Raw genomic sequence first — 26,305 nt, 5'->3', positions numbered from 1 at the left:
TTCACTGAAATTGCGTTTTTAATGTCCAAGATCGAAAAAACCTGTGTTTATAAATCTGCCACACAATTTTCAAAATGTGCTCTAGCCGGGTATGGAACGATGTGGGAATGCTGCAGCAAAATTTTGCGGAGTTTCTCTGTTGTCGATAAGGCTTTAATGTATCCATCAGTGACCATTTCTACTTTTTCTTTAATTGTGTACTGCGGTATGTTGACGAATTTCGGTCACTAAAAACCACTAATTGAACGAGTAATCAAAGTTTAGAAATGTCAGGTAAATGGCTGTTTTTACATGGCGACAAAAATAACCAAATATTTTAATTTTTTGAAAGATTTATCCTTTAATTTAAAACATGATTTTTTCATAAAATCGACAAAAGATAACCCAAGTTACAACCAGTAAAAATTTCAGCCCTGAATCTTTATTCAAACATAAGTTAACATGGGGTATAAAATTCAACATGGGAACCCCTATGGCCATTTTTAAAAAAGATGCACTGTATAAACACAGTTAATATAATAAATGCATAAATACAGTTGCCGATTCTTGACTGGGGAAGACAATAAGTGAAATATTTTAATAGTTGAATACATTTTGGTGTTCAATCTTGTCTATAACAAGGAACTGTAAATTTATATTTATTACGTGCTTGGTAATTAAAAGTCTGATTGTTGTTCATATCTACCTATACATCAATAGATCTAAATGCAGGGAGGGAAAAGTACGATGTGTACTTTGTTTTCTGATGAAAGGCTTTCATATTATCAGATTTGATAAAATACCAACTGACTTACCAGGATTTTTCCAAACCATGACGCAGTAATTAATAAACTGTTAAAACAACTAAAATTTTAAAGCTGTTTCAATACAACAATATGTCATTAATTTCTTCCGTGTGCATAATATGGAATATAGATCTGGGATCAGTAGTTTTATTCGTTTGTTATACTTTATGAACACTTGCCGCAAAGGCTCATGGCTTGTAGGACTGGCATACCAAACCATACAAGCGATGAAGTGATTCTCCTCGGTCACCCACCCAAGTCTTGATTTCGGGCTGCCCTGCTTAACTAGTATTATCGCCAAGACTCGACCTGTCCATACTACACCCTCACTATGTTTTAATGCAAAAAAACTCTATTCGATGTTAAGTACATCTGATTTCTTAAGTTTTCCCTTGTTTTTTGAATATTTTCGTGTGTAGTAACTTAATATCTTCTACGAGACCAGATGAATTGACAACATTTATGTTGTCTCTAAACTATATGCAATTTTGTGAGTTAAGTGGGTCAATATTGAGAGCAATCTCATTAATACCGAAACAAGAAACAATATTGATGAATCGTTCTTGCTTGATGCAATTGAAATTTCAGCACACAACATACGGGACTAAATCAGCATCAAAATTATCAAAGATATTTTTCGTGAAATTTAGAACTGCCTAAACAGAAACTGTTCGCTGTAAATAGGGGACCATTTTAAAAAAAATTAACAAGCTTTTTTAAAGAAATATTTCAAGTATTTTACAAATGGTTGGTATGTTGTTTATAGGTTTGTAGTTGCAGATATTACCTATACCATTTCTATTTCCCCAGCGTAAGCGAAGTGGGCGACTAGCTACTTCCATATTTTGTCGACGTTTCATGACCCCTAGAGACCAAAAAGTGGTCTCCTATTTCCGTCTGTCTGCCGTCTCTGTCGCTTTTTATTAGGTAGATAATCTCCGAAATCAACTGTCGTCAAATTTTATATGTACTTTCGGAGCATTGTGTACCTAGTAAAACGCTAACCAAAACACATTATAGGAACATTCATTACCGCGGTGATGGAGGTTCAATCTTGGCGGGTCGCAGTTTTTTTTTTAATTGATCAAATCATCCTATGTTCCCAAAAATTTGAGAATACACTACTGTTATTATTAGTATTATGTTGTATCTTATATTTAAATTGATATAAGTGTCCTTACTAAAATGTTGATGAAGTCATAACAAAATTTTGTTACGGAAAACTCATTTGAAACAATCTTTCTTTACATAAATATAACGACGTAGTCGTGGTAATTTCTAAACATCCTCGAAATACGCTTTCCAAATTAAAAAACTAAAAATTACGTCGAATCCAGTTTTGATGCCTCACTGAATGTGCGTTAAAATAAGCAGTCATTACTTAGGACGCATAAAATGCACGAACTGCACTCCATGTTCGATGTTCCACCGAGATGTGCAGACCACAACTGAGGGCAAGGAAAGCACTGACGAGTTTTTTTGATTTGGACACTGATAAATCGACTTCATTTTTTCAAAGAAAAAATATTTAAATTAAATAATTTGGCGGACAATTTGGTTGGGCAAGTTTATTTCTATTGACGTACGGCACAGCAGCAGGATGAGTGACAAGAATAATTTAGATCTTTAGAATGGGAAAGAAATGGATGAAAATATAGTGTGGTAAAGTACTTCAGTCTATGCACTGTTTGAAATTCAGCCGTATTTTTACACGATGTTAAAGTAAATAACATTGCACAATGTAACTGCTTGACGTATACAGGGCGATTTTTTTAACCTGAAACTTTCATATATCTCGAAAAATAAGTACTCTGCGAAAAAATGACCAGAGTCAAAATTTAATCATGTCGTGGGGGAAATACTGTGCTATTTTTTTATTGCAGATTCAGGGTCTACGGTTAAAAGTACATATGATTTGTCTGAAACATTTTTTTTTATTTGTGATAGATGGCGCTGAATCGAAAAAAATTGAATTTTTTCTCTTACTGAGAACCTATGCATACGATTCTGCATTACGTTGGCAATAAAAATACCACGTTTTATGTATATGCTCGAAACTCGCCGTCAAAAAAGTTTATTAATGTTGCAAATTTCGAATAACTTGGAAATTGTTACCTGTAGAAATGTAAATGGTTGGGGAATAAACTACTTTTATTAGCGTCACTCAGGAACACCGATGTGGACGAAGTAGTTTTCTGTTCCCTTCGGGGTGCTTGATTAACGTGAGTTCCCTTGCCTCTCACGTATCAGAATGCTTGATTTAGGTGAGTTCCCTCGCCTCTCAGGATGCTTGATTTCGGTGAGTTCCCTCGCCTCTCAGGGTGCTCGATTTAGGTGAGTTCCCACGCCCCTCACGTTGACAGCAGCTTGATGGCTGCCTGATTTATTAAGTTTCTTCGCCTCTCGCTTATCAGGGTGCTTAATTTACATGAGTCCCATCGTCTCATCATGTTTAAATTAAAGTAAGTGCTCAAAATGATAGCGTTGGAAATCAGTGCATATTGAATGTACACTGAGAAATATGTCTGCTTGAATTTTGGCACAAGTATTTCTGATTCGCTCACTCATATTCTTACGCGTTATTGGTTCTTGTTTGTAAACTTTATTTTTGAGATAGCCTCACAAAAAGAAATCTGGCGAACCAAGTTGTGGTAATCTGGTAGGCCAACTTACCGGACCAGCTTTATCGATCCAGTGACAATTGAAATCATGATCAAGAACTTCATGTGTTACCATCGAATAGTGTTGTGGGCAATCATCATGTTGAAACCACATATTATGACGTACTTCTTAAGTTTTCAAGTAATGTTAGCAGTTCAGTTTCTAAAATGTCTCAGTACATTTAACCATTCAAGTTACTTTCAATAATGTGGCGACTCATTTTTGATTATTTACAATGAGAACGTGGTATTTTTTACCGCAAACGTATTGCAGAATTGTATGCATAGGTTCTCAGTAGGAGAAATAAAAAATAATACTTTCGTTTATTGTCATCTGTCATGAATTTAAAAAATATTTTAAACAAACCCTACATACTTTTCGCCGTAGAATCCGAACTTGTAATAAAAATTCGGGGTTCCTATTTTAGATTTCAAAGTTACCCTCAGCCCCACCTACAAGGAGGGGGAACGGAGACTTGCTTTTTGTATCAAAGCATTTCCCCCATGGAATGACTGAATTTTGAATCTGGATATTTTTGTAGAGTGCTTATTTTTCGAGAAATTTCGAAGTTTCAGGTTAAAAAAAACCACCTTGCATACCAATTTTGTTATTTATTGTGAAAATTTAAGCATTCATCTAAAAAATTTGTTCTCCACACCAAAAATAGTTACTAATTAAACAAACCACGGAGGAAAATAACTTGTTTTTCTAAAGAAACAAACGCGTAGAAACGCCCTTCATTGCTTGCAATAGTAGATTCAAAATAGTTTTTTCTTTCTGTCTACGTAACTCTATAATATAGATCGGAACATAGCTATTCTCCAAAACCAAAAATGTTGTTTGGGCAAAATATGGCAATTTCAACCATTTAACATAATCTTACAACCAACAAACGGAAAAAAAATAGACAATAATTTAGAACATCTGCTCAAGGCTTCAAGTAGAGCAGATTTTGTAAGAGTTATCATCTGTTACCCTCTTATAGTTAGTAGAAACATTTAGCTCTACTTCACGTAAATGCAAGCATAATGTATTGCAACTCAAACGTATTGCTACAATTTTAGAAAAAAAACCATGTTTCACTATCTCCAGTAAACTCAGTATTTTAAATCGTTTAAAATATAATCAAGTTTACTCTATTTTACTGTAATTTTTCTGTGTTCGCAAATACCGAAAATCCACTATTTTAGGTTTTAATGAATCATCGCACTGTTCTACTAATCGTTGCCTGTTTATATACCACCACATTTCTAATTTTTCCTGATTGGGTCATTTATTTAGTGAAGTTGTCAGTATTGTCATCATTGGGGGCGATTTTAATCTAAGTATATTAATTGCTATGAGGGTGCAAGACACTCGAAGGTACAATTTTTGTGGGTCCTAAATCGTCCATGCATTGCCCCCGCGGGTCAATAACATTATGCTCTTAACTTCACTTTGGTTGCAACTTATCTTCTGTGTGTAACAGCGAAGTATTAGACACTCCTAGATTTTGATCACCTGCCCCTTCTATTCGAACTTTTCGAAAGTCGTCACGTAAAAGAGAGTAAATTTCTCCAAAACCGTCATCTAACGATAGGAAAGTTCGCAAGTAGTTTGTTGAACACAAGGCCTTTAAACCAGTTTTTGCTATGAAATCAATCCCGAATGTGATAATGACAATTGATAACATACGCAGACTGCGAAGAAAAACGTTTCGTGGGCCCCTTATGACTAATTGTCTCATCATCTCTGCCTCTCTATTCATTTTAGACTTCCCACAACCGCGTTTTTGCCTCGTAAATACCTCCATCGCAGATATAATATTTGCGTGCTTCATCTTACCGTTTCCATTTAGGACTTTTCAATGCACTCTTCTGCGCTTGTAACGGAGATTTTTTTGCTTCGTCATCGTGTACGTTAATGTTAAAACCGTGGTCACACTCAGTGTTTTTTCACAATTGCAATCGATGTCTAGTCGAAAAACTCGTATCACGATCTTTCTGTGGATTTTTGGTTTTCTGTTGATTTTTCCGATTTCTTGGTGGTTGATTTGTATAGCTGTATAGGCTCCAGCTCTAAAGTCAAACAGTAGCACAGTGTACTCGTTTTTCACTGTACTTTCACATTCTGCGGAACGTGTCAAACTTTTATGGCGATTAAATATCCCTCCTGCTAACTAATAAGATTGAGAACTTTAAGTGTTACTGCAATATTCGATTTTTTGACTATGGATACGATGCACTGCGGATTGTTTGTACGTAGCATAACACAGGTTTCAAATTATTTAGTGCAAAATTTGCTATCTAGCTATATATTAATATATACTAATAATAATATATACTATTAAGTCGAGTTGACATGTGTGTTGCTGCAAATGTAACAAAAAGGTTGTGACTATACTGGGAGGAATTTAGTAAAGAGTTTACTTTTGTCATTATGACCCTGTACACTAAACGCGAAAGTGTTATCCTGAATCGGACATATGTAGTTAAAGCCGTTAGTCGAAGTTGTTGTATTGGTGTCATTCTTTCTGATGTTTACCTTTACTCAAAGTCAAAAATGAGTTTAAAATGTGACTCCTTTAAACCGTACTAACACACTAGAAGCTTAATAAGAGGTGAGTCTGACAGGCTTCTACCACGTACTTCAGAAATGGTAGCAACATTGACATAAAATAATAGTATTATAGAAGAAGAACATTTGTAATGTACAAAATCAAGCTTTCCCCATGAAGCTAAAAGCAATAGCGTCTACAAAATTTCAATATCTCTTCGTTCTCCATATACAAAGCTGCGGAGTTTTAATTGGAACACCTGTATACACGCATGCCAAAATGACGATGCGATTTTGAACATTTACGTTCATTTAATTCTTATTGGCATTGTTATTCACATCTCTTTTTTAGTTAAGTAGACTTGTAATTAATTAATAATGTTGTTACCATGGAACCAATTGTATGTTCGTCATTATTTTATTTGTTGATTCTGTGCAAGCATACAAAATATTTCCATAAAAACCTTTGTATTTTAGAAATTAGACAGCCGAAAAAAAACAATTTTCAGTTGAGGGTTCACCCTGTATTTCGTCAAATATGACGCATAAATGGTGTCGGCGTTGCAAACTTATATTTTTTAAATTGAATATGTTTTAACGGATTTCTGCAGATTATTAAATTCAGATTGCAATAATATAAAACATTTTGTTTATTTCATTCATTTAATTGAGCAAGGGTTGTAAATATGCTAACTAATTTTAATAATAATGAAAAAACTTTCAGAGTTTAAATAATATATTTGTAGTCACTGCTACACGTGTTTCGGTACACCGTACCGTCTTCAGGCAGTTTCTCTTCTGCCTGAAGACGGTACTGTGTACCGAAACACGTGTAGCAGTGACTACAAATATATTATTTAAACTCTGAAAGTTTTTTCATTATTATTAAAATTAATATGGAGTTTACACACGTATCAGCCTCATCAATACAAATATGCTAACTGGTTTGTGTACCATCACAACAAGAAATCTAAGAGTGTAACATTTGGGCTACAAGCCGACCATGAAGTAGGAACTCTATTACCAATACAATTTTCAGCATAAAAGATAGAAAATAAAATTGTAGTAAAAGATTTCTCAGATTAAACTTTAATAATAGTGCAATAATTAATTGTGTTTGCACATTTATCTTTACAACAATATACACGTGACCCGTAAAAAGTGGGATCTCGTTATGGTGCATATTCCTTGTCATAAGGGAGATACGAACATAAGGTTACATGTTGTTTAACTATTAAATTTTGCAGATAATGGATTCTTGAAAAAGCAGTTGTTACACCTGTATGATTGTGCATATGCAACAATGAGTAAAATATAATGACGTGGATTGCTAAGCAACTAATGGTCATTATTGGCACTGTTAAAATTGTCAGCTGATTATTATTATTATTATTATTAAATAATGTCAGATCGCTGAAAATAACGTGCATGGAATAAATACTATGAAACTGTCGTCCACCAGAGTCGATGCACGCCCGTGTTTGGAGCATCAAATTATTTTCTATTCTAGTAAAATCTGTCTAACCCCTCTAATAACTTGTTCTAAACGATACTATATATAAATAAAATGCATGTTGGCACACTCAGTTTTTTAATATTCTGGCATTGTTTAATTTTAGGACAAGAGATTAACTAAAATGTCGTAATGACAGATCGTAAGAATTAATTTCGTTTCTTCGAAGATTCTTTTAACAATGAATCGTGTTAATTATTTAAAAAACAAAGGTCTCCCTTCAATGATGATGTACATTTCAGGGGGGGTCTAGCCACACTACGACCAAGTCTGATCTTTTGTGTGAAACCCTTCTCCTAGTATGAATTTAAGAAACTTAGCTCCCTTGCAAAGTTCGCTAAGTCCTTAAAAGCTGCACCAATTACTTGAGAGTGCGTTCGTATCGTCCTTCCCAAATGTTGCAGCCTTTTGCGAGGTAGGCCATCGCAAGTATAGAGTATATGTTCCGCTGTTTCGACAGTAGATCCACACACTCGACACTCTCAATAGGTGAAGACACAAGATATATCACATTTTAATGTTCAAACTACTACATTAAAAGAAAAATTTAAACCAAATTTGAGTGTAATTCGCATCGATAGCCCAACACACGAGCGGTGTTCCACTTTCTACGAGACGCCTGTGAAACTAGATGTAGAAGTTTAATGATAAAATGACAAGTCAAAACTTTCTATGATGTATCTAAAATTTTTTTAACCAAAATAATTTTACTTTTTAAAGCAACAATTAACAATTTACTGTAAAAAGTGGTAGTAGAAATTAAAGTAGAACTATATAGCTACTTTCACCTCAAAAATCATCTTCTGGTTTTCATCCTAACAAAAGTTAACATGGGGTCTAAAATTTAGCATGAGACTCCATATAGCTATTTAAAAAAAAGACGTACTATACGAGTATGTCTGCAGCTTAATTTAGATTGTGTTAAATACAAAGCCTTTGTGTTTAAAATAATCACACATTTTATTTGAATATCATGGGTTGAAAATTAAAAAAGTGCATTTACAAAGATGTGAAGCTGTGACATAAATGACAATCAGATTTAGCACCGCTGAACGAGTTATTTTGAAAATCAATAGAATTTTCTTTTGGGCGAAAGAAGCCATTCGAAAATTGTTGGATTAAATGTAAGTTTTGAATAATTTGTTTCGCGAATTTTCTCTCATATTAGGGCATTACATATATATATATAATAATTTTGTACTGTTAATGGTAAATAATAATTGTGCACGATGATACTGAGTAGATATCTGAGATATAATTTTTCAATTACATCTTGTGCGAAAATAAACCAATACAACTTTGAACTTTTCGATTTTTGTTGTTTAGGGAATACTCTTGATGTGAAATCTATTTTTATATAAATTTAGCCCAAGCTAAAATAAGATATTTTAAATGAAGAGCCTTCATCCAGTGTTAAGTTCAGGTCCCACGAGTACGTATAAGTGATATTTCACTTTTGCGTTTACAACCCACATCAGTTTTCATTGACAACCAGACAAAAAGCCGTTTGATAGATCTCAAATATGTTTCGTGGTGGCATTTATGATGAATTAATTATTTGCAAGTGTGAACTGAGAATTTAAATAAAATATGTAAATGGAATTATTTTAAAACTACTCCTCTAAACATTGGTAATACACACAAATGCAAAAGCATCGCCAGTGCAATAATGCACCTGAAACTCGCGTGCGAGTAATTAACTTTCAGGTGGCTAACTTTACGTTATAAAAAAATGGATAGTTTTTCCTTCAAATTCACGCATATCCGCGGCATTCACACTACACGTTAGATATAAAACGTGATAATCATCGCATTACAAACTCAATTTTATGGAGGAAAATATTGAGAGAACAATAATAATTACTGGTCAAAATGAATTTTGAGTCTGGGTTCTGTATATCTGATTTTTATTCTTTCAACACTGCTAAATAAGGAAAAAATTGTTTTATTAGAAAAAGTTTGCTCTTGCAGCTTTCAGGATGAAATTAAGATTTTTAGAAAATTTTCCTACTTTTACACATTTATTGCATGTAAAAATAGAAAAAAACTTTTTTTATGAATTTAAATTATGTTCATTAAAAAAAAAGAGAAATAAAATAATTAATAACTCTGACAGCAGATATAATTAGAAATGAATATTTTTATATTCTTTTTGTAAGCCAAATTACTTGGTTTGATAAATTCTCCGCATATGTAGCAACATGAATCTGCATCGTGTTTATACTAAGATCACTTTAAATACATACTAATAATATTTTACAACTTTAGTCAAAGAACCCAACCCGCAAAACTCTAAAACCATAAATTATATAGGTATGACCGCCAAAGACCGTCTGCTTGGAGCAACACAGGACCGTATTTGTAACGAACTATAGGCACGCTACATGGCTTACAAATTTAAAAGGACCCTACTGCGAAAAGCCGACTCGGCATTGTCAACCAAATAATCCTAATTATGTCATACAATTTTATTAGTATGCATTTAAAGTGATCTTACAATACAACTTCTTGAAGACATTTTTGTATTTGGCATCACAAGAAATGTATTGTATGGGTACCCGCACGCGCACACTAATTATAAATCACATGATTGAAACTGCCCTTCGTGATCAAAGTTGCTTTGTTACTTATTTGTTTTAAATTTATATCAAGTTACACCACACAATTTTTGAGTAAATTTTAAGGGATTTTTTTTTAATAATGAGAACACTGTCATAGGAAAAATTAAGACAATGAAGACAGCACATATAATACGAGATATATTCAAGATTGTAGAGTAGCGCCCATGTGATCGTGACACATTTTCTCCGCATTTTTAGTGAGACTCCTACCACTTTACTTCAGTAGTGCACAATATTGTTTCGCTTCCTCTATCGCTGCATTTTCGGTCATTGCAATTGCCACGCGACACTGGACTTGTAATGTTAATGAGGAGTGGGAGAACTCTTCGAGCATTTCGACTAATTTTGCATGCCCCTGCTCATTATTTTGGAACTGCTAGGTACAGTTTTGAAATTTAAAACGTGTGGACAAATAACCAAATGATGCTGATCGTCCTCATAGTGACACGATGTGACCTTGAAATTCCAAAACCATGATACATAAAGTAAACATTTTAAATAAGACGTCGAGTGAGACCTCTTTGCAGAACTTCTTTCATGCTACACATGTTACTAAAGTTAAAACATAAGAAAGAAAGAGCCTCTGTTTAAGTTTGGGTTGGTATTATAAAATTACATCTAATAGGCTGCATTATTTTTTGGCAAGGGTAGAGAAGTCGTAAAGTCATAAACCAATAACTGCATCTCTTGTGTCAATGTAGAGTGGCAATTTAAGAGTAGAAATTAAGAGACATACAACAAATCGAAAGTTTTATTTACAACTAAGTAAATTATTCGCAATCATTACGTCGATCATGTATGTCCTTTTAATACACAAACTTAGCGTTTAGTAGTTCAGAATACTTATTATAATAGCAGCATTTTCAAGAAAAATTTGACCAAACATCACAACAACGTGTACAGTATTTCTTGTGTTATTATAACTTTGCATTACGATGTAATGCTAAAATATAGAAATTCTGTCAGTAGTTACGATATATTATTACTATGTAGAACTTCTATGGATTTTCCTATACAACAAACATGACATCTGGTATACTAGTGCTAGTGGAAAGTAATATTATATGTATAGACGACAGTCTTTTAAGTTATTTTAATTTATAGCAAAATTTTGTTGTATACAGCATACTTTACACTAAGGCCTATGTTGGCACTAAGGTACGCATTACACTATAGCTTCTGTTATTGTCTCAAGTATGGTCGGCAAAAGTGTATGCACAACAATTAGGTTTTGTAAAATAAATCTGAAATGGTTAAATTTTGACTTTTATCTACATATTTTTGTCTCATAACATTTATTTAACTTGTCTTATTCTACAGTTACCTTTACTTGTATCTTCTGTTACGTTTTTCAAATCCAGTATTGTGGCGTCACATTTTTTGAAAATTCATGTGTGATTCTTATTCATTTATTTCTTTTTTGTTTTGTTTTAATGTTTTAAAGAATGCCGGCTGGTCCATAAATTTTCACCGTTCCTATTGCTTTTAAAATTTCATTGAATTTTTTTTACTGAATTAGTTGCTCCTTAATTTGTATTATTATTATTATTTTTATTAAATACCCGCCACTGACCTGGAAATGACCGGCATTCACATAAGAATTCTATCATTACCGGTAGAAAGATGATATGCACAGATGAGATAAACAAATAATTTTTGGTGATCCAAGAATTAGTGCATTCGTTTGCTTTTATTCTCTAATTTCACCTAACCTGTACCTAGCATGAGTACAGTTGCATGCATCACTTGAAAAGTGATCTACACTACTCTAATCCACTTGTGCTACCTGCTACTTTGACAATCGTTTAAATGTAAACACTGCAATTTCGTAACACAGCTATTCGGTGTTATGCCTACAAGGGTTAACTAAAGGCAGATTTTTTTGAAAATTCATCATTGCCTTCATTTGCATTGATAACAATTGTCGATATCTAAAAAGTGTGTTGTAGTACCTTATGTTTGTGTTATGTATATGTTCCTTGTGTTAGGAACAGCAGTATCGATGAGAATTGCTCCATAGGTGTGTCTGATAGTTGGTCTGTTCGTTGTAGTCTTTTCTAAACACTGTGCCATCCTAATATAACTTGCATTTGGTATTTTCAAGGAATGGAGATGTAAGTTAATAAGGCGTTGCATCTTAGATTAAACTAAAAATTGATATTAATTTCTCCATCGAAAGCAACAGTACATTTGCAATCGCCAATTACTTAATGGTGTTAATTTACAACATCTAAGATTGAAAAAAATTAAAAACAGTATGAAAGGTACAACCTTTACGTAAGTCAAATAACTGGATTATTTCTTAACGTGTGAAGATTTTTCTGAATTAATTTAAAATGGTTCAGTACAACGTGGTTGTTATAAAAGTAACGGAATATTGAGATTTCACCGTATCTGCTACCTACACGTTCCTCCTACATTCATCAAAGTTAGTAGTGCGGATGATGATGTAGCAACGAGACCTACAAGTAGGCTAATTAATTTGAATGATGGATTTGCAGAAAAAATACTACCAAAAGTACTACGTAAGTTTAAGCAGTTCAAAGAAAAATGTGATTTGCTTTTACTTCACGGGTGTAAGCGAAGGAAGTATTGTAATCGAGAAATAGGTCTCCCTTTTTCGTCTGTCTGTCTGTCTGCCGTCACGAATTTTTATTAGACAGTTAATCTCCGAAAGTACTGGACCGATTGTTGTCAAATTTTGTATTTATATTATATGGTAAAACGCTAACCAAAACTGGTCTAATCATCCCCACCAACAATGTGATGACATCCCGCAAAACTTTATATCAATCAATACACTGGATCTAATAAACAAAACTAAAGTACGATTCATTAATGAAAAGTCAAGAATAACGTGTAGGTACTGCATCAGTTGCTTATCGGCGGAGTAACCGTCGCCGTAGCGCCCAGACATATAAAACAATTTGTCCAAATATATAAACAAGCGTGATCTGGGTGCTGTAACGAAGTAAAGTGTTACATCACTGAATGTCGAACAAAAATGTGGTCTAGGGTTACTTATGCACAACTGCCCTTGGCCTTGAAATACAGTCGAACAACTACAGAGTTTAGTTTTGTCTAGATAATGCCAATGTGACTGGCAAAACGCGTCGACAAATATTTTGTGTTTTCAGTGTTGTGGGAATAAACGTTCTGTAAAATACAAAATGTTTGAAAAATTATAAAATTTAATTTTGCGAATTTTACTTTTACTTACTGAGCGTAAACAAAGAAAGTATTGTAATCGAGGGGGGCGACTGGCTACTTTTATATTTTCTAGACATTTCATGACCCATAGAGTATGAAAAATGAGGTCTCCTGATTCAGTCTCTGTGTCGTTTGTTCACATTTTTAGTACGCAGATAAACTCCAAAGCTACCGGACCGATTTTATTTTATATGTATGTTAGGAATATCGTGTTGATGGTAAAACGCTAACCAAAATTTGCCCAATTTCCCTATCAATGTCATGACCAAAGTTAGGCACAACGGAAGTGATGGGCAATCCACCAGACAAATCTTAAAAACGACGGCGCGACGTAAGGCGATAAATTTGGCTGACCGACTGTGCAGTTTCAACCACGTCACAACCTCAGTGGCGTTTGATGCAAATCAGGGTTTATCTAATCAAGATGATCACGAAAATTGTGATGTTGACCTGTCATTGTTAATTCCTAAAGCATTTTAAATCTAGGAGAACTCGTATAACTGAGGAAAACTGAGAAAAGGTAGTGTTATTAAGCATTCTCGAAGTTATAGGCTACGACTGCAATAGCCCTGGCGATCGGACGGCAATGATAATCACTTCCGCAATGCCAAAGTGTGGTCATGACATCTCAAAAATGTTTATAATAAATTTTATAAAATAGCATACTCTTGTATTTGTTTTATTCAATACAAATTCGCAAAATCAATTTTTTTAATTTTTCAAAGTGAGATTTGTGGCACTGCACTTCGGAGGCGAGGGAAGTCCTGTCGATATAACTTCCGACCAATTTTTTTGTATTAATCTTTGCATAGACATATGTGTGCATAAGCACGGGATCAGCTGTAAGTACCTGTTTTTGAACCACCTGATTTCGAATTGGTTGAAACGTTTTCTACTTAGTATAAAAAATTAGAAGCACATTTCCAACAAGTTGTTACAAACTAGTTCACGTGTTGTAAATTTTATTTTCAATTCAATTTTTGAATGTTATTACTTATTAGTCTTTATAATAAGTACGTCGACCATGAACTTTTTAAAATCCGCATAAAAATTTTGACAGTGAAAAACTCTATTACTCCTTAGCAGCAATTACCCACTACGTAATTAAAATTAAAAGGACAGTAAAACGTTTTTAAAAAAGCAAATTTCAAATTAAAACTATATAAAGAAAAATATTTTTGATATGTTTTAAAATCGAAAGAATTGACACGCTCAATTGCAACAAATAATTCCATTGTTTACTGCAGTTTCAGTAAAACAACATTTATACTTTGAGAGCAATTAAGTATAAGTAAGCTGCCAAGGTTAGGGAAGCGTTTGGAACTCCTAAATTTGTTAGAATTTATAAAGTATGTAAAATAGTAATAAATTATCTTCATTAATCTCTGGAGATTTCAATGACACCCTATTTGCCCATTTTTTCTACTCGCTTTCGTTTTGGATAAACACTCTGTCTAATCTATTAGTTATTAACCAATAAGTAAGATCAATCACTGCTCTCTAATTTGTACTTCTGATAACTGCGTCACTGAATTAACTATTCAGGATCACTTACCATCAGTTGATATACTAAAGAATTTTCTAAAAATAATTTATACAGACTTTACTAAATAGAGGGTTTTTCACGAGAGACAAAGAGCGTGCAAGATTTCTTTTCTCCGGTGAGGCTACGTTTTCTAATAACGGGTGTTAACAAACACAGTCTGCATTATTATTATTATTATTAGTATTACTATGCCCTAGAAAATCGTCGATGGATTCGCGAATGTTTAGCGTGGAATATTAGGAAATCAGATTGTTGGTCCTTATTTTTTTCTCGAAACAAGTTAATAGGAATTAAGATACTTGGATTTTATTAGAAATGCTTTACCACTGCTACTAGAAAATGTGGATTTAGAAACTATGAGTTATGGTTTCAGTAGGACTGTGTCCCGTGTCATTATCATAGAATCGTGCGGGATTATCTTGATATGATTTTATCTAATAGGTGGACAGGAAGAGGTTCCGTCAATTTTTGGCCACCGCGAAGCCCAGACCTTACGCCCCTGGATTTTTTCTATGAGACGCAGTCAAAGAGCAGGTGTATCAAACTTCATATTGATAGTGTCGAACATTTGAAGAATAAAATAAAGAATGCGTACAGATCTATCATCTATCACTCCAGAGACATTAGTCCGAGTCAAGAAGTCATTTTTGGAAATTCTCATTTGTGACTTACAAGATCAGCATTTTGAACATGTATTACATTAAACAATGATTGCTTTTTAAAGTCATTAACCTAAAAATGGACTTTGGTGTCAAAATTTCTAAAACAACGGCTAACCATGTGTTGTGTTAATTAAATGTAGGAACGAAGATCTAAGCTACTTTTTAAAGTTCGCAGGCTAATTATCTCGTGAATAACCCTGTATAAGCTGGAATTCATATATTACGGTAGAGAAAATTGTGATAATGTTTGGAGTATGTTTACCATTATGTTTACAACTGCTTTATTCGATTAGAAACACCATCGGGTATAAAGTTAAATTCAACAAAAAGTCTCGCAAATCACAGAAACTTTTTAAACGAACAAAAAAAAAAACAAAAATTGGGGTAAATACAAAATTTCAAGATTACATGTGAATTATGGTCATCATCGGAATTATTCCAATACAGCGGAAACTAATCATATGTCGACAAATACAATTAAGAATTAAATTTGGTAAGTAGTGACCCAAAGGCTGTTTACAAAAAATATGTTAGAACTCAAATGCTATTGAAAGTGTCAGTGCAGAATATCTGTAACAATAAGAATATATTTATCTCTGAACCGAATGATAACTCTCCCTGACAGTGTTTTTGAAACATTTTGCTAAATGTTGTCTTGTTCTTGCTTTCGAACTTAAGCGGTGTGTCAACATTTAGCTTTAAATCGCATTATGACTTGTTTATTTAAAACGTCTACACCCCCTACTGTTTGGCATAAAGTACAGATTGATCACAAAGGCATTTAAGAGCACACAAAAACCCAACCGAATCGACTTATTGTCTTATCCATTTGATGCAAGTTGTGGAAAGAATAATATGGAACTGTCGCCTTCAGTTTTATGAGGAACATAAACATCATCTCTATAAATCAATATGGCTTTATATTTAAAAGATCCACGATAATCTGTTTTCTTCAGTGTCTTAACAAATACACGTTACCTTTAGAGCCAAATACATCGATTTTGAAAAAATCTTCGACAGCGTTTCATCGCCTTTTGGTATTAACTTAAAAAAAGGCAGAATTTGTGATCTGATACGGTAAATACAATTTAACTTGGGTCATCATTTTCTATCATGCGGAGTGTGTTATCAGGTGTGCCACAAGGATCCGTACTGAGACTGACCTTGTTTCTTGTATTCATTTCGTCCTCACACATTATTCAAGTTCATTTCTTGGCTGAATATAACTAGATTTGGGGTTGGTTAATGCCTCTAAATACCCAGAAAAAATATTGGTTAAATTTTAACAGACAGACACTGTCAACAAAATTAACATCCTGAGTTTTATGATACATAAAGGACTATTAATTATTGTTGCCTGACCCTGTATATAACAGGGTCATTCAATATTACCACCTATTTGCTCCAATAAATATTTATTAAACTAAACTATAATCAACTAGGAACACACTTTGTTTCATATGCACGTTAATTCTAGAATGTGATAAGTGCAATATGGCTCTAAGTATAATTCGAGACAACTAATTAATTGAGAAGGTTCAGCGGTGCTACTTAAAAACCGCTGAGACTAAAAAACAAAAGATATGAAGAGACGTACGTCCATCTTTAGAACACTGTCGTCTACTAAATGGTATTGTCTTTATTGACAAAATAAAAATTTACAATTTTGCCAAGATAACCTTAATAAAAATGCATAACAACGTTTGCTTTCTTTAAAAAATGGACAAAATAATGACACCTCAGAAGATAAAATTTCTCAATCAACACAAAAAGTCCTTTTCAATATAATTATGTGTCCAATTGACGGAAAATTTTTGTTTGTTATAATTTCATTTTTTATTTCATTCTTTAAAGGGGTTATCACGTTAGTAGATCTAACACTCGAAGATAACACTAAGCAAAGTGACTCAAACCGTAGCTGAAAACAACTACTGAGGCCTATAACTTTAACTTAATGAAATAGGGAACAATGTTTTTTTTTAATGAACATACCTACTCATGATTAATTTTTTTCAACAATTATTTTGTTTGTGCTGCCATTACTGTTTTATAGGAGTATCCAGTGGCATTGGCCTGCTTACGTCATAGATCCCGTAAAATAATGTCGATTTATGGGCTTCGCAGATCACACTGTCGTAAAACATTTTTTAACCGACAAATAAATATCATTAGTTAAAATAATTCCACCAAAACAAATTTTTCAAGCTCCATTAAAGTACCCTCCTAGATGATGGCATACTTTAACAGTGTCTTAAAAAGTTTTGTCACCCTATTTCAATGTTATTTAACAGGTCTTTGTATGGCATACAGGGTTGTTAGGTAGGGAAGTATAATTTATAAATTTATCAGTTTGTCGAAATAATGGAATCTTATGGACACTTGCATAAGAAAAAAATTCTCACGTCATTTTAACCGAAGTAGAACTAAAACGTTTACGTGTAAGTGATCATTTTTAAGGCTTGATATAATAAGACTGTTTGTATATTTTCGAAACAAGATATTATACGCCATTGAAACCGTGGGCTGCCCCAGTTTAAATCGGTCTGGAAATTGGATTGGGCTAATAGCTTTGCCACAAAGGGACTTCCGTATTTTGAAAACTATCCATTTAAAGATTTACTTAAAAAGAAAACATACCTTCCTGTAGATGTACAAATTTGCAGGCAGGCCGGTTACAAAGACCACGATTAAAATCTTGGCACACCGGGAGGGTGTCCAGTAACTGCAAAAATAAAACAATAAAATGAATTTATTAAACAAAGAAGCATTAACGTATCAGTAATTCGTTATAGTAACATAATGAGCGGGAAAAATTTTTAGAAAAATATTGAAAATTGTGCACATGTATGCAACACAATACAAGTTTTACCTATAAAAAAATAATGTAACGGACGGCATACATAAGCACTACAATATAACCATAACATAAATTAATTCATTCCTTCACAAATTTGGAATAATGCACATGCCAATAGTTATAAAAAATTTAACTGTATCTTTTTTGGTCAGTTGCTGGTTGCAGTAGAAATAGATAGTTCAATCATTCTGCACAAATTCTGATTATTTATTGCCTTCTATATGCTAGGTGCTAAAAGTAGAAGTAATCGTTGTAGATCCGTTTCCGACGTAATCTCCGGTCGTAGTGTAAGACAGATACAAGTTTACAAACTACACATTTGCTAGTAGCAATGTTTAAACGACTATTAAAAATTTCAGCAAATATACCAACAAAAGCTTGTGGCAGCAATAAAGGCCAAAACCATAAAGCAGTGTTAATAATAAGAATGGTACAAGTAGTGTATTTTCATACATGCAGAATGTTTGAAAATCTTTATGAATTAGGCAAAACTTAACTCAATCAGTTACCAAAAGTGGTGCCTGATTGAAGTATGGGATTAAAGCGTAACTCTACGTCAGCGTTAAAAATGAAACAAATATTTTGTTTCGAAAGCATTGAAACTAGGGATGCAATCAGATTGTGATGGAAGTTAAGTTAGTACAACTATTTTTATATTCACAATATGCTTGCACTGATGGTAAAGTGAACAAGTTACAATGATTAAACAAAACATAAATCACTAGTCAGCATTCTACATTTTCAAGCCAAAAATATCATCGATTAAGGCAAACTCACTAAACACACAGAAAATGAAGTTAGTGAAAAGCGACATTGTAACTTGTTAAAGACTTAACAGATTCATGTATGCTGGACCAAACGTCACAGAAAATCGTGTGACGTGCAGTAGGATCGCAGTACAGCGTACATGATGCTAAACATACGTGAATACCTGTCCTTGTTCATCAGTGTAGACCACAAAAGGGGCGTTTTGGGGCACAGGCGCACCATTGTCTATGCCGGCGACATGCAGTAGTGCAGCAAGCCAACGTCATCGCAGCCAATCAGCGTTACGATAACATTACGTTACAGCCATATACGATACCCACCATACACCAAGACAAGTGTTGTTTATTATGTGTGTCAGAGAAGGGTCAAGTGACATTAAGAGACAGAGGTTAGACGAACGATGCATTTTTTTAAGGTGTGTAAGTATAAACGCGACAGTGTGTATGTGGGACAAATTTAGGTGTCGGTGGGTCCCAAAACCATTGCAAACGCACACATTTACGTGTGCCAGTAGAACACAAACAGGAAAGATCAACATCAATCAATCCAACAACAGTTTATGGGAAAAAATAAAAAATAAAAATAGTAAAAGAATTCAAGTAACAGAAGTCACAACGGCGAAAACCAGACAACGTAAGCATGAAATGGAAAACCAAGTTAAATTAATACAACGTCCAGTCATTAGAAAAAGCAAAAAGTATATTCAGACGTCAAACAAAAATCTATGAAAAAAAAAAAAACATACAAAGATAAAACAAATTAATGTAGCATTATCAAAGATTAAGCACAAGGTCAACGATTAAAAAACAAAAATGACACTTCCTATTTGAACATTTTTCAAATATTGTTAGAATTTTTTTTTTAGATTGGTCCATATTCACGAACTTATTGGACTTTCACTTTTATTTAATATTTAAACATGTTTCTATTGTTCGATGCACAAATCAAAATTGATAAAATAATAATCCAAATGCAAAAACTGTTAAAAGCCAACCGACGTCTGAATATACCATCCACATAAGAAAGAAAAAAAAAAAAAGAACATAAGCAAAAGGAAATGGATTAACGCTTGATTGGAAGGAGAGTATCTAACATATGGACAAAAAAATTTACTTACAATGTATCAGTGCTAAAGACCATGTAGTTTAAAGCGATAAAGCAACAGATCTTGTTAGAACAAAAAATAAAAATAATAATAATAACAAGCTGTTACGTGTAGAACAAATCTGCGATGCTACAATTAGTCTATGCTGCTGGATTCTGCAAACATAATATATTTAATGAGGCGTTTTAAATAATGTTGAAAACAAATAGTTTCATGTTAAGATAACAAGTATGATTCCAGATACCTACGTATTATTTTACTTACTACAAAGCTACGGATAGATTTAGCGAAATAAGAAAATGGAGAAAATATAACCGTTGAAAATATACTAAGCTTCTAAAAGTCACGTCTTGCAAAAGACACTACATTTGGTTTCAAGAACACATGATAACCACTTGTGTTAGCTGACATATCCTCTGCCTTTCTCTAAGCTCATTGCGATTTCGATCTTGTGCAATGTGCATATGAAACATAAGGTTGTGCAGAAGAAAATAAGAACAAATATGTCGATATTAATAATATGTATATATATATAGGAACATACACATTTCAGCTTAAATTAACTAAACTAGCCAGCAATGCACATTACACAAGCATTCTGCATGGCGGTAAATGCAGTCTTAATTCACTTTAAGAAAATCAACATTAAAGCCGTTGTTCGCCTGGCTCAAACTGTCTTACATGTTTCTGTTACAGTACAGGTAATAAAACATGCTTGCCGCAGTCTGTTTATCTTTCGTGTCTCAAAAAGGTGGTAAATAAAAAAAAAGTGATTTTGTTTGAAAAAATAATGTAAGCATGTGTTAGTTACTTTAAATAAGCAATAAGTAAAGGGAACAAGGTAATTAAACATACACAAAACACAAAAGATAAACGTAGGGCAAGCAGGTTGGATCTACAGCCTGTACAATGTCATCTTACGTTGTTTAACAAAAGCAAGTTCGGGAGGAGCACACTTCATGTAGGATGTGGTCAGACTACGTTCCATAAATTTTCACCACAAAACAAAACCTAAACAACGCAAAATGTGCATGATATACGTGAAAATGCGTTAAAATATCGGTTTTGATTTGAAGCAATCGTTTATGGAGTCTGGTCTTGAGTTAATTATTGGATACTGGAAAAAATTCAAATAAGCGATGATTAATAAAACAAATATCATGCATTTTCAAGCATTATTATTACAAATAATGGCGGTGATAAATAATACATACACCTCAGGATTAGAACAAATACAGTACACAGTATATACTATAAATAAGGAAACTTTTGTCACACTAGATGGCAAACGTGACCCACACCTTAGCAAAGCGTGATCAGCAGCCTAAAAGGCACTACATTATTGTATAGACGAATTCATCATAGCTGGCAGCTGATTACGCAAGTTGGTGCAGCAAGAAAAGTTGCGAGTCCTTGACGTACTGACCAACAAAGCTGTTACCAAAATAAAAACGAGAATCTACCTCTCAGCAAGAGCCTTTGTTTCTAAACCTGTCAATTACACCGTAATCCTACTTCAAAATGCAATTTTTATAATATATATGTAAATACTTAGATCGACAAATACTTATTAATATTATTACATGCATCACAATTTATTGTGTACCTTATTTTTAATAAGGGTACAAGTGAAACAATTTTTAAATGCTAAATAGTAAGACACATTTTAATTCATATAGCAAATATATAATACATCACATTACCACTAGGTACTACTACCATTCTAGCCTAATCTGTAATTATAAATATATTATCTTGTGAGACGGTACAAATATTTAGCGCAACATAAAGAAAAATGCGCAATAATTCGTTGTATAGGTCTACGTCGTTCTAACGACTAACATGAAGCATATTCTTCATATGACAAATTAAAACAAGACTAGAGAACAACCAAATATTAGTTCCGCATCCAAGATTTTAAATAAAAACAAATGACAGGCAAAATAACTAACAAACAACTACATTTGTGCTTCGAGATCAAACCCAGGAAGACAAAACAATGAAACCACGGCTTTTGGAACAATTTCATGATTATTAAAAAAATCAACACTTTCGCAGAATGAAGAGATTAAAAGTGGGTAGTAGCTTATGGGACGATATACATAGATGAACCCAACCCAAAAAGAGAACTCTAGCAAAGAAATGAAAGTCAAATCTGATGAACAATAACAAACGAAACAACATGCAAAACATGTATTAAGAGAAAAGCCCCATGCAAGTTCGGAATCAACACAAACACAGAGCGTAAAAGGCAAATAATGAAACAAGAGTTGACGTCTTTTTGGGTCAGTTACATACTACAACAAACTTGTACCCTACGGAGATGGCACTTCTAGTTCTAATACAATGCTTAAAAATGTCTACCATGCGAATCAGTTAGGCTTCCAAAATAGTTGTTCAATACGAGTACGTTTTTCATGCATAGTAAGTTCTAACAAATACATTTCACAAAACCTTCCGATACAAAATCAAAATATAACAGACTATGTCTGATCGGCAAATATTACAAAATACTAAAACATTATGTGGTGTTGTACGGGAAAGGATGTTACCTTAGCGGTGCAAATAGCAGGTGTGAGGATATCACAGTTTTCAGGCACTCGCTTTTGGTCCAGGGGTCGCTCACAGCTTCACCCACATGTTTTTTACTATAAACCACGTTCGCGTTTTGACTAGAAATTTTAATTAAAATCCGAAATATTTTTAAAACGATACAATACAATAACTTACTGTACTTAAATAAAATCTAATTATAAGAATTTGGACAACCCGTTTAAAATGCACAAAAGTAATTTAAAGTGCTATCATCGACACGATTTAAAAAACTTCCCATCTTATGAATGCAACCATGGAGAAACTGATAAAAATACGAAGTCCGAAAGTTTTACATGGCAATATCCACAGCCTAAAATATTACACAAAACAAGATATTTAAAATTACAAGTAACTGTGGAAGATTAGGTGGTCTTTAGTTTTTTGTAAGGTTGGATAACTACGTTATTGTTATTCTGGGCTGCGGCAGCAGCAATGTTCGCTGACGCAGAAACATTGGTGATGGGTGCCGCTGAAACAGTGACCGGGTACTGGGCTCCCAGAATGCTACCGCCCAAAAGCTGCGCCGAGCTGACCGCCGGATACGGCGTCCGGATAATAGAATAAGGGTTGATAACGGCTGGCGGAGGCCGGGAAAGGTTCATCAGATTCTGTTGAGCCATCGAATACGGATTAGCCAAGCCCAGATTCAAACCGGCCGTTCCTAAACCGAACGGAAGAGCAGCGGTGGGATAGCGTGCCAGAGCCGGCGGCGGCACAGTCAACGCTTGCTTGTTTAATGCCACCCCCGTGTAATTGAGAGGGTTGAGCTGGTTCAACTGACCAGCGGCTAGTGATTGGCTGACGGCGGCTAGTTTGACGGCTTTCGCGTAATTCTGTTGAGCGACCTCTTTAGCAAGAGCTGCGGGATCTGGTATGGCAGCAGGTTGAGGCAGAGGCAAAGGAGGCAGAGTTGTCGACGGTGCGGATGTCGCAGTCGAAGAGATCGGAGATGATAACTCGTTCTCTTTGACGGACTGGGACACCGACGTCGATGTTGAGGTATCTTGCTGTTGAGGAGCAGCGGGAGAAGCGCAGGATGTGGGAGGTACTGGAGCTGGGGACGCCGAATACTCACATGAGACGGGCACGAACGGCTGCTGCAGCTGCATCAGTTGTTGATAAGTGGTCGCGTTTGGTTGATATACAGGCACTCCGGACTTGTCCGCCGCCGGCCGCTTGTATGGCATCATGGCCGGGAAGGCCTGTGGGTACATAAATAATAACATTTTAATATGAAGTAATGCTTTTAAATTGTTACTCTCTACTACTAGTACTAGTAATCCGAGATCTGAGGTTTGGAAATCCCATTTCTGAGGTGCACCCCAAAAGGCTTGACTTGAGGTTATCGTTTTTTGTACAAGTTTATGTATTGCAATCAATCTAACGTTAATCCGCACGTGATAAATAAATAGTACCGCAGTAAAAATTGTTTGTGATGCATTCTCTACACGAACTAGGCCAATAAATAACAATTTTCTTTGGCCTCATAAACGTAAAAAAAAAAAAGATTTGAAAATTATATTGTGCTCCATGCGAAAGTATTTGCCTTTTTTTTAATACATATTCCATCTATTTTTATATTGTTTTTCTAGATCAAAGAACTGTAACTCTGTCTTTCATTTACAAAAATATAAATAAATAAAATAAAACTGCTATATTAATACGAGAAAACGAAGAAGATTATTAATACACGCGTCTGTATCTACCTACTAATTTGATTTGAATATAGATTACTTACAGAAATTTACGTCCAAGATCACTTAAGCGTATAATCAAATTTTTACTCTATTATCCCTAGAACCTGAGCGAAACTAAATTAAAAAAAAATATTGAATTGATCCATCTTTGATTTCAGGCCTCAGATTTCGGTGTATTTTTGTTAAAATATATTAATTTAAAAATAAAAAGATATATAAATAAAAAAACAAAACATGTTAGTACTTACAAAATTATCATAATAAAATGACCCAACAGATTTCATATCCATCTGAAATAAAAAAAATGTAACAGCTCGTTAGTCTTTGCAATTAGACACTTGGATAAAGTGGATAATTGTTACCGTTGTTTGCAATTCAAATTACCTGCATGCTCTAGAATAGATACAAACGACAGCGATCGGTAAAAATTTTCCACTTCCTATGATATATAGTTAGTCTACAAAAAGAACTATTTCATCTGATAGGTAGTTCATCAACAGACGAAATACTCTCATGATATTAATCACAGACAACAAATTAATAATAATTGTATTTGCTGTAATTAAAGTTGCTAGAATGTTGCGAGTTTTAATAGGTCCACAGTGGAAAACTGTAAAAATTGAAAGTTAAATAAACAAAGAGTAACGAAAGCCAATTTAATGCCTGGTGATAAAATTAATTCAGTCGAATATGTATCGTTTTGATCATGCACACATGTACAAAACTCGTTAAGCACAAAGCTTGAAAAGCGTAGGTTTCTAGGACAATTTTAAATATGTTAAAGGGAAAATTTTTCTAAGCAAAATAAAATAGCTCACAACATGCTAACAACTTGACTCAGGTAGCAGTTCGCGTACTTCTACAACAAAATCGTGTCGACAATAAATAAAATAAAAAAAAGCTTAAAAAAGTGTATCAACAAAAAAGAACGCTGACCTTTAAGTAAAAATCAGACTACAAACTTTCATCATGTGAATTTTATGTTACACCAAATAAAAGTAAAACTGCTTTCAAATTAAACGAATCAGTGCAATATTTTACGAAAAAATTTATTATGAATTAAAAAATGCCACAAACTACTAGTCTTGTTATTCAATACTCAATTTTGCAAGAAAGCATGACCACTATAATTCACAAAGTTACATCTCTAAAAACAAGAGAAGTGAAAAAAAACAGCAACTTTACTGGACAAGTTCGAGCTGGAGTTAATGTTCTTTTGCTGTTATTACAAAACTTGCTAAAGGAAAAAGCATTGCATATTTAAAAGCAGTGGATTGTCAAGATATTTGTTTTAGTTAAACGGAAAAATCCTGCACAACATACTTTAATTAATTTAGATGCAAACCGCTACCCGTTACTGTAACTGTGAATGTGTGTTATTATAATGATTGTGTTACAACAAAAGTGATTTTATATATATTTGCATAGTGTACACTTTCTGTAAAAATTAAGCCGCCAATTACGTTATGGTGAGAAGCAAAAGCTTTAGGATAAGCATAGTTCACAATGAAAACAGGGACATATGATGTAGTGAAAATGATCGGGGTATGATTTATATACAACTAATTTCGAAGGCTTATTGTATGGTGGCGTTCCTAAACACACATGCATGCGATAACTAAATGTGCAAATTATTAATGTCATTTTAAAGGTAACACTAAGGTAGCACGATAAATACTGTACCCTGCCATCATTGTGAACATGGATGTTGTCATCAGTTGGCGTTCAGTCGGTTAAAAACAGAATTGTG

General features: G+C 33.9%; 1 protein-coding gene across 12 annotated transcripts in view; it reads right to left on the bottom strand.

The window, feature by feature from the left end:
- Window positions 1-26,305, bottom strand: part of Mbl (muscleblind) — a 227,706-nt gene that overhangs the window by 6,637 nt on the left and 194,764 nt on the right. For 10 of the 12 annotated variants that reach the window (XM_064057273.1, XM_064057271.1, XM_064057278.1 and 7 more), the window contains 2 exons: window positions 24,804-24,845; window positions 21,425-24,060 (listed from right to left, as the gene is read on the bottom strand). In XM_064057273.1, coding sequence (XP_063913343.1) covers window positions 23,221-24,060; window positions 24,804-24,845 — 882 coding nt within the window. In that variant the 3' untranslated portion in view covers window positions 21,425-23,220. Of the gene's footprint in view, window positions 1-18,170; window positions 18,256-21,424; window positions 24,061-24,803; window positions 24,846-26,305 lie in introns of those variants that run through there. The other 2 variants (XR_010280658.1, XR_010280659.1) reach the window with 1 other exon arrangement.

The sequence above is a fragment of the Zophobas morio genome, unplaced genomic scaffold, assembly GCF_036711695.1.
Source record: "Zophobas morio isolate AGI-343-1 ecotype UQ-CSIRO unplaced genomic scaffold, CSIRO_AGI_Zmor_V1 ptg000017l, whole genome shotgun sequence".
NCBI lineage: Eukaryota > Metazoa > Arthropoda > Insecta > Coleoptera > Tenebrionidae > Zophobas > Zophobas morio.
Note: the sequence above shows the minus strand (reverse complement) of the source record. Positions and strands in the feature narration are given on the sequence as shown.